This window comes from Balaenoptera ricei, chromosome 13 (assembly GCF_028023285.1).
Source record: "Balaenoptera ricei isolate mBalRic1 chromosome 13, mBalRic1.hap2, whole genome shotgun sequence".
Taxonomy (NCBI): Eukaryota; Metazoa; Chordata; class Mammalia; order Artiodactyla; family Balaenopteridae; genus Balaenoptera; species Balaenoptera ricei.
The window spans coordinates 13,120,003-13,130,050 of NC_082651.1; the positions used below are offsets into that span (position 1 = coordinate 13,120,003).

Genomic DNA, 10,048 nt, shown 5'->3' on the forward strand with positions numbered 1-10,048 from the left:
ATATCCCTGTAATGCTCCACTTGACCAGAAGCACAGTATGTCCAGTTAGCCAATCCCCAAATGCCAAGCCAACTCTGGGCTTATTTCCTTCTTCCTTCTCACCTCAAATAAGGTTGAATATGTGGCCCGAGCCTATCAGATATTTTCTGTTTCTCTCTTCCTTGTTCTTTATTTTTCATCCTATAAAAGCCTCCTGCCTTCCACCCCATTTTGTGGTTCTCTGCAGACTGTCTGCTTCACGAAGTGTTAAAATTTGTATCACCTGAATTGTCTTCTTTAACTTTTTATCAGTATAAATTTTTGTCTGTTTTATTCACTGCTGTCTCCCCAGCTGGTAGAACAGTTCCTGGCACATATATGGCACTTAATAAGTATCATATTAGTGTGCGAAATAAAATTCATATTTATGACAAGAAAAAAAAATTTTTTTTTTGGCTGTGTTGGGTCTTTGCTGCTGTGCACGGGCTTTCTCTAGTTGCGGTGAGTGGGGGCTGCTCTTCATTGTGGTGTGCGGGCTTCTCATTGCGCTGGCTTCTCGTCACAGAGCACAGGCTCTAGGCATGCGGGCTTCAGTAGCTGCAGCACGTGGGCTCAGTAGTTGTGGCATGCGGGCCCTAGAGCATGCGGACTTCAGTAGTTGTGGCCTGTGGGCTCAGTAGTTGTGGCTCATGGGCTTAGTTGCTCCGCGACATGTGGGATCTTCCTGGACCAGGGATAGAACCCGGGTCCCCTGCATTGCCAGGCGGATTCGATTCTAACCACTGCGCCACCAGGGAAGCCCAAGAAAAATGTGAACATAAAAATTCTTCTCTGCCCTTTGGTCTCCCCTCTCCCCACCGCACTGTGCATTGTGTATCTGCATTATGCATTGACCAAACCTCCCCACTCAGCAGAAATACCTACTCAACCATAAACAGCAACATTCTCCTAGCATAAATAGACAACTCCTTAAAAAATTACGTTCCTTCTTGATCTTATAAAGGGTCACATGACCCACTGTGATGGTGCTCAAATCTGGAATTATGTAAACTGTCAATAATACATCATTTAATGTACAGCCCTCCGTCTCAAAAAACTTATGTAAACTGTGTCTTGACTTCTAAAGGGTGGAACAGTTCTCAGAACTTTCTGAGATGCTCCTCCCAGGTTATTATCCTCAAATTTGGCTCGAATAAAATTTTCCAGGGACTTCCCTGGTGGCACAGTGGTTAAGACTCCGCGCTCCCAATGCAGGGGGCCCGGGTTTGATACCTGGTCAAGGAACTAGATCCCTCCTGCATGCCGCAACTCAGAGTTCACATGCCACAACTAAGGAGCCCGCCTGCTGCAACGAAGACCTGGCACAACCTAAATAAATAAATAAATATTTTTTAAGAATAAAATAAAAATTTCCAATTCTCTCTTAGATCAACTGATCAGTTTTTTGTCAACAGTGAATAACTGGATCTCATGTTACTGTCAACAAAAAATTAATCAGTGGTCAATCTAAGACATGGAAAATTTTACTCAAGCCAACCTGAGGCTCATAACCCAGGAGACAGTCTTTCAGGAAGTTCTGAGGACTGTTCTGCTTGTTAGAGGTCAAGGCACAGTTATATAAGTTTTTGAGACAAAGGCTTATACATCAAAGTAACATATTGACAGTTTACACAGTCCAACAAGGAGAGTAGTGGGTCATCGTGATTGCTTACAGGATTGAGAAACGAATGTTATCTCCTAGGAGTTACTTTACTGGTGCCAGGAGGAAATCGCTTTTTTAAAATCTTTGTCAAGTAGGCATTTCTGTGTCTTCTTAGGGGATCTAGTTGATGTATAATGCAGATGCCCAATGCACAATAAAAGGGAGGGGGTAGTGGCTCAAATGGGCAGAGAGAGAATTTTGTTTTCCTTTTTTTATTTTGAGAATTTTATGTTTAAATATTTTCTTGTCCTGCCTTAAAAACAATTTTATTTCATCATTATCCTCATGCAATCCTATGAGCACGCTGTTTCATTCATTCCACTACTACTCTGCCAGGCCCCATGCTGTGGGGTAGCCAGCAGTGACCATGATACAGATACACAGCCCCTTCTCTCATGGGCTTCACAGGGCTTTGAAGTAGGCAGAAAATAAGCCAACGCATATATACAGTAATAATTGTAACAAGTAATAAACAGAACCAAAATTAAAAGAGTCGGGAGGTCAGAAGGGGGCGCACTCACACCCTAACACATAACTGAACCCAACAGGAAGAGGCTCTTCTTCCCTAGCAAGAACTCAGCCGACGAGACTGTCAGGACTTCGCCAATAAAAAGCCGCTGAAGTTCAAACTCCCAATCCCTCCAATGGACTCTTTGTTTACTACAGTCCTCCCAATTTCCTTTTCCCCTCTTTAAAAGAGCTCTCCTCTCCTTGCTATGCTGGGACCTGCACCTGGCTTGCTATGGTTGCAGACCTGTTAACTGTATTTCTTTACTGATCTCGAATAAACCCACTTTTGCTGGAGAGATAACTGGCAGCCTATTTGTTTTAGGTCAACATAACAAACTCTGATAAGGCTAGAAAGAAAATACAAAGTGCTCCATACCAGGTGCTTTGCATATGTCATCTCAGTTTCTACTCACAAGGAAATCCTGAAACATCTGTTACAAGGAAACTGAAACACAGAGAGAAGTACTCTGTCCGAGCTCTCAGGTTCAAACCCAGATCTGCTTCACTCCAAACCCTAGGGTCACTTGGGTCTCCCTTACCTTTGATTCCTAGGGAGGAAGTTAGTTACACTCTTGAGCCACAGGCCAAAAGGCAACTAGAAGTTTGGAGGCATGAGTGTCAGACGTTTGAAACCCTTCCCTGGAGGAAGCATATTACCTGGATTTTGGGATAAGACTCAGGGGGAGGGCATAGGACAGGTTAAGATTTCACTCTCCCAGGAAGGGAAAACCTGAGAATTTAGTCTACATTTGAAGCCAAAGAGAAGAGATGCTGACGCTGTTCCCTTCCTCTCTTCCAGGCTCCATGCTAAAACGCTCACATACACTATGTCTTATGTGAAGAATTTCACTGCTATCATCCCCATTTTACAGACGAGCACACTTGCAACCAAGCAGGACCCTTTGGGGCCCTCCCAGAACACACCTCCTCCCCATGTCCTCTGCCTACCTTCTGTCTGTAGAAAAACTTTAGCCTCCTGGGCCTTCCCCGAGTTCCAAAGAGTAAATTTAATCAGAGAAGTGAGAAAATGCAGAAAGGAAAACACTCAAACAAGACAAAATAATAATAGTTTAGCCATTAAACAAAGTCAAGGCCCTTTAGCTCCTCCTCAGGGGCTACAGATAATATTCTGAGCCGTGTACTTTGAGCTGTTTTGCACATACTGAGACCCTCACCAGATGGAGGCACGTAGACCCCAGATGGGTTGGAACCAGAAAGTTGACGATGCTGACTCCCACCAGCCAATGAGAAGAATGTCTGGAGCTGATCACACACCCCACAACCCCGCTCCCTCACCCTGTCTTTAAAAGCCTTTCCCTGGGAACTCCCTGGTGGTCCAGTTGTTAGGACTTGGTGCTTTCACTGCCCTGGGCCCGGGTTCAATCCCTGGTCAGGGAACTAAGATCCCTCAAGCTGTGTGTCGTGGCCAAAACAAATAAATAAAAAAATAAAAGAATGACATAGCCGTTGCAGGTATGACAAAAACTGGCTAGAACGGATCAGGCCCAAGATGGAGGAAGATTCAACTTCCAGGAGACCTTGAACCTCATTATACACTAGCATATGCAAACAACACGCCCACAGGTGCCAGGACACTTCTGAGGCTGACCACAGGAGGCCAAAAAGTGGGCAGGGACCCAATTCCTGGAAATCCCCGCCCCTTCCCCTAAGCAGTTAGAATGCTCCTCCCACTTGCCTAAGAAATTACCCAGCCGATAAAAACTAACCACCCTAACCACTCCATATTTCCGGGCCACTCTCCCCTTTTGAGATGGATTGCATTCTGCTTACGGAGTTTATCTCTCTAAATAAATCCACTTCTTTCCTATCACTTTGTGTCTCACTGAATTCTTTCGGCAACCAGACAGAAAAAACCTGAGCTTCCTTAAGTCCTGAGACCAGGTGTGCGATCTCCATTAAAAGACAGTGGGTTCGAGTCCCAGCCCATGGGGTCCAGTCCCATCTGAGCTGTGCTGTTTCAGTTCGGTAACATACATGAGACTCCAATCAACTGTCACTTACTCACAAATGGCTCTTGTTCCTCTAAGCCACTATGCTTAACTACATTTTATGTTCATTTTGGCTCACCCTGGGTCTGGAAAAACCTCTGCACACAAGACAGCAGGACTGACGCTCAGTTCTCTGACCAAGGGATACTCACACGGAGCCTCATACCTGAAGACAGCCGAGGAGGCGGAAACGCTGTCATATGATGAAGAATTACAGAGAACTAACTTCCCCAAGGTGGCAGGGAGCCAAGACTAAAACTCACGTCCACCATGGCTTCATAATTTATGCCAAGGGGTAGGGGACACGGTCTGGGTGACCCAGGCTGAGTAGACGAGAGGTCCAGTCCTCCTTCTCCTGCTCCCGGGGTGACCCGCTTCCCGCCCGCTCCGCCTCGCGTACAACCAGCGTCCCCAGGGGCTAGTGAGCGCATGCGCAGAGCAGAACGTGCAGAGGGGCATCAGGTGTCAGGTTCCGTGTCCGGGCGCCCAGCAGCCCGCAGCCACAGCGCCCAACCAAGCCGCGAACGGCAGCATGTCGAGGGGTCGCAGCAGCGGCGGCCGCTGGCCACCAGCTCCAGTAAGGTGGCTAAAGGCGCGTGCGGCTGCGGCCAAGTACAGGAGAGGCGCACACCAGCGCCGGACTCCCCTTAAAGCGGAGGTACCGCGATTCTTCCCAGTACTTCCGGTGAATTCCCGGGCCGCCAGGGCCAGCCGGAAATGGAAGGGGACAAAGTACCGAGCCGGCTGGGGCCGGAAAGTGGCTACGCAAGGCGCCACCATTAGCGGTCGGGGCCGGAAGGAGAAGTAGGGCGCCGCCATGACGGGTTGGGCCTAAAGGGAACGGGGCTGCCTGTCAGCTCTGCGACCGGGAAAATCCGAGGCAAGGAGGGCTGGGCTGGGCGCCGCCATGACAACCTGATACCGGAAAAGGCGGGGCTATCCTCCCTCATTGATCCTCCTCCGGCATCGGCCTCAAGATGTGAGTAGCGGGAGCCCCTACTCTGTACCTGCCCCCGTATTCTTTCTCTTCCCCAGTGATCTGGACTTAGGCCAGGACTCCGGGAAGAAGGATTGGCCTCTCTGTTCCCTGGAGATCCGAGCCTTAGGATTCAGCGCTGTCCTTCACGAGCCCCAGTTCTCCGCGTGTTCAGGCCCCGCCCTCTGAGCGTTTAGGCTCCGCCCCTCTTTCGGATGATAAGGAAGGACTTTCAGGTCCAGGCTCTCAACTCCCGAAGACTTGCCCCCCAAAACCCCGGGTCTCGTCCCTGACCCTGCAACCCTACGACTCCAGACTTCTGCCAGGACCTCTAGGACTCCTAGAGCCGTCCTTTTAGAGCTCCAGGTTCCTCCCCCTGGATCATCTGACTTTACCTTTTGAAACTTCCGGGTCTGTCGAGTATCTCAGACCTCACCTATAGGGCCCACAGACTTGTTCTTAGACACCACTGATCTCACGCTGGAGTTCCAGACCTTGTTCCCAAGAACTTGAAGAGCTTATCTGTAGGACCCTCCAGATTTACCCCAGAGCCCCAGCCTCACCCAGGGCTTCCAGATCATGCCCCTAGGACCCTGAGACCCACCCCAGGACCCCCAAACCTGCCCCAGGGCCTCAAGTCTCACTTTCAGTACCCCTGTCTTAAGGTCTCATCTCTAAGACCCTCTGGTCAAGAGACCCTTCCCCAGGACCGAAGACCTCACCCCTTGGACCTCTAACCCTCACTTTTAGTTCCTTCGAACTCATTTAGGGCTCCCAGGTTCTCTCGGAAAACTCTAGGTGTTACTTCTAAGGCCCTAAGCCTTCTCTGCATGATTCCCAAGCCTAAACTGGCGGATGCCTAGACTCCCAGACCCTTCTTCCAGGACCTCCACAGCCTGCCTTGGAATAATCAGACCTTTTATGCAGGACCTCCACTATCTCCCCAGAAGCTTCCAGCCTGCTCCACAACCCCCAAGGTTCATGCCTTACCTCTCTACCTCCCTGGCCTTATCCCAGGACCCTTCAGACTCTGAGATTTGCCCAAGACCCCATAGATATACTGTATATCTGTTTAGGTACTGTATACATTAAAAGTATATATACTGTATACTCACTCTGGGGTGAGTCTACACCCCAGACTCGGATCAGAACTCCCTTTCTTGCCTGCTGCCTGGAATTATCCTCAGACTGTCACGTCCCACAGGCAGGCAGCCCTGGAGATCACTGCTCGCTACTGTGGCCGGGAGCTGGAGCAGTACGGCCAGTGTGTGGCAGCCAAGCCTGAGTCATGGCAACGAGACTGTCACCACCTTAAGATGAGCATTGCACAGTGCACGTCGGCCCAGTGAGTGTGGGCAAGTACGGGGCAGGTTGCGGGGGTGGGGGGGGAGGTGGGCAGTGGGGTGGAAGTCTCCCTGGGCCTGAAATGCCCTGCCCCTGCAGCCCAGTCATCCGGCAGATCCGCCAGGCCTGTGCGGAGCCTTTTGAGGCCTTTGAGGAATGTCTTAGACAGAACGAGGCAGCCGTGGGCAACTGCGCAGAACATGTGCGCCGCTTCCTGCAGTGTGCTGAGCAGGTGCAGCCGACACACACACCCTCTACCGCAGAGGTAAGACAGCGGCTCCGCATCTCATCCCACCCCTGCATCTTTCTAGCTGCTCAGAGTAAAGACCTTGGGGTCAGCCTCAGCCCCACGCAGACCTTTACCGTGGATCCCGCTTCCAGAACATCAGAACGTGTTCCCCTCTTACCCATCCCATAGTCCCTGCTTTAGTCCCGCCATCTCCTCCACCCCTCCACAGCCGAGATACCTGCCCCAGCCTTCTCCCTGGTCTCCCTGAATCCCCTCTTACCTTGCCTCCGTGCGGTGGCCAGAGAGAACATTTAGGAACTGAAAACTAGTCACATTACACCTTCGCTTAAAGCTCTTCAGTGACTTCTCATCCACACTGAGAACAAAATCCCAGGTTCCTGCTGGTTCTCTGTGTTCTTCCCCAGGCTGACCTGATCCACCTCCTCCCTTACCCACTCTCCCTTTCTCTTCCTCACTGCCTCTCAGCTGTATGGGCAATGGGGGTAAGGATGGGGCAAAAAAGTCTTAACTGTTTTTAATGTATACAGTACCTAAACAGATATACAGTATATCTATGGTATTAAAATGTCATGGATGGGTGCAATTTTTAAAAAATGTCTAAAAAGACTCCTTGTGGGGGCAAAAGGTTGAGAAACGCTGGTTTAGATGTTTACTGTCTCCCCCACTGGCCTGCAAGCTCCAAAGGCAAAAGACACATCTTTCACCAGCTCCCTCTCAAGCCCCTCTCATTTGCCCCTCTCTCGGTTCCTGGGGCCCCATCTTCTCTATTCGCACCCAGAAGAGAAGCCTTCTCTTGGACCTCCATGCTGTCTGTCTTGGACCTCCATGCTCTCTGTCTTACCTCAGTCAGTCCATTCTCCGTGAAGGTCCCAGAGTGATCCCAAAGGAACTCTGACTGCACACTGCTTCATGGCTCGCGTTGACCAGGCCAAGTCTACACTCCAGCACAGCCTCTCGGGCCCTGCAGGATACGGCCTTTGGCCCTACCTCTACCCGACATCCACCTCAAGCTCTGTGTTTCGTGCCCCAGTGAACATGCAATTACTCGAATGCCGGTCTCTCCTGCTGCCAGGCTTTTATCTCACTGTTTCCCTCTGCCGGGACTGCCCTTCCTATTCCATCTGGCTAATTCTTATTCCAGCTTCGATGTCACCTCCCTCAGAAAATCCCGTCATGGCCCATCTCCATCCTCCCAAGATGCCTGTGCTCCCTCCACTATGGCTTATATTTTACTGCTTTGTAACTGCTTCCCTCCCATCGCCTGTTTCAGAGGCGTTCTTGGCTGAAGACTGGGGGAATGCCCTTCTACCAGGCCCTGTAGACATTGGGTTGTTTTTTTTTTTTTTAATAAGGCACAGATAAATGAAAGGTTCAGGTTCCAAGAGCAGACACCAGTGAGATGGACTTTCAGAAAATATTCAGTAATGATTGCATACCATTCACACTAGTTTATTAATTCTGTTTTGGTGATACTTCTTGCAAGTTTTTTGAGCATCTGAACAAAGACCCCACCTTCCTATCTTAGGGCCAGTTGCTCCCTCCCTCCTGGAATGAGCAACCAAGGCTCTCCCTGGTCTTCCTGGGGTCACCCCTGTCCTGCCCCCCGCTACTCTCTGTCTCCCCGCTGGTAGCCAAAGGAGCTTTTAAAAAGGGAAATTGGGTCACATCTGTCCCCTTCAAAGCCTGTGATTTTTCCAGTGCGCTCGGAGTCATTAAGCCCACACCCGGCTCCTCCTCACTGTGCGCTCCTTCCCGGTGACGGCATCCCAGCTGCAGCTTTCCCTCTGACTAGGGGCAGTGAGATTCAGGCCTCCTCTCTTCTCTAGTCTCCACGATAGCAAGCACACAGGCTCATCTCATAAAACATGGTATAAAGACGTCTCACGTTGACGCAGCTGACAGCGTGAAGTGCTGCTTGTACCTCCCTCTCCGCACACCTCTGCTCTGTACCCTGATGTAGTTTTCTTCATAGGATTCACCCGCTGACACATTTTTGTTCACTGGTTGTCTGTCCCTCCCTAGAGTCAGAGATGTGTGTCTGCTGCATCCACTGCCAGGAAATTCTAAGAATTTTTCACATGATCTGAATTTTTAAATTGTCATCAATTTGTTCTTAATATCCTCGTATTATCTTAAGGTCTGTCAAACCTGTAACAAAGGCCCCTTTTTCATTTCTCTCTTTTTTTCTTTTGGCTGAGCCATGTGGCTCGTGGGATCTTAGTTCCCACCTGGGCCCTCGGCAGTGAGCGTGTGGAGTCCTAACCACTGGACCGCCAGGGAATTCCCCCCTTTTTCATTTCTTTTTTTAATTTATCTTATTTATTTATTTATTTTTGGCTGCGTTGGCTCTTTTTTTTTGCTGCGCCCGGGCTTTCTCTAGTTGTGGCAAGCGGGGGCTACTCTTCCTTGTGGTGGGCGGGCTTCTCATTGCGGTGGCTTCTCTTGTTGCGGAGCGCAGGCTCTAGGCATGTGAGCTTCAGTAGTTGTGCCACACAGGCTCAGTAGTTGTGGCACACGGGCTTAGTTGCTCCGCGGCATGTGGGATCTTCCCGGACCAGGGCTCGAACCCGTGTGCCCTGCATTAGCAGGCGGATTCTTAACCACTGTGCCACCAGGGAAGCCCCCCTTTTTCATTTCTGACATGGGTTATTTGTGTCTTCTTCCTTTTTTTCTTGGTGAGTCTTGACAGGAGTTTATCAATATAATTAATCTTTTCACAGAATCTGCTTTTGGCTTTGTTGGTGCTCTTTATTTCTTATATTTGTTTTTAATTTTTCTTGTGTGTGCCAGGCACACAAGAGGTGCTAGTAGATGTCGATGTGGCTTTTTTCTGCAGGCACAGCCACTTCCTGCCTCCTGAGGACCCTTCAGACCGTAGGAGAACTGGACATGAGTGACTGCACTTGATGCCTCCACCCCTGAAGAATGGCCAGGTGGCGTCCTGAGGGCTGTGGACATGGGCCTGGCTTCCCTGGACATCAAGACTCACAATAAATAAAGACTATACCAGGCTTTGGTTCCTGCCTTCAGCACCTGCGGGGCCCTAGCTTCACCAGTGTGCCAAGGAGGGGCCTGGGGCATGGGGCAAGCTGCTCTGTCTGTTCACCAGGGTTAAGGTGACCCCTCTTCCCCCCTCAGCTCTGCCAACATCAATTTCCTGTCTCCTGCCGCACGGATACGGAGAAGGGCTCCTTCTCACTTTAACTCTAGCATTTACAAGTCTTCATTGAGTGTTTCCTGGAGGCTTAGGGGGCAATAAATAACACACCTCCTTCCCT

General features: G+C 50.0%; 1 protein-coding gene across 1 annotated transcript; it reads left to right on the plus strand.

Annotated features, from left to right (window-relative positions):
• Positions 1 to 4,697: 4,697 nt before the first annotated feature.
• On the plus strand, positions 4,698 to 9,781 carry CHCHD5 (coiled-coil-helix-coiled-coil-helix domain containing 5). Its single transcript, XM_059943434.1, has 4 exons — positions 4,698 to 5,179; positions 6,381 to 6,521; positions 6,620 to 6,785; positions 9,607 to 9,781. Coding segments are annotated over exons 1-4 (333 nt in total). The 5' UTR covers positions 4,698 to 5,177; the 3' UTR covers positions 9,631 to 9,781.
• The last annotated feature ends 267 nt before the right edge of the window (positions 9,782 to 10,048 follow it).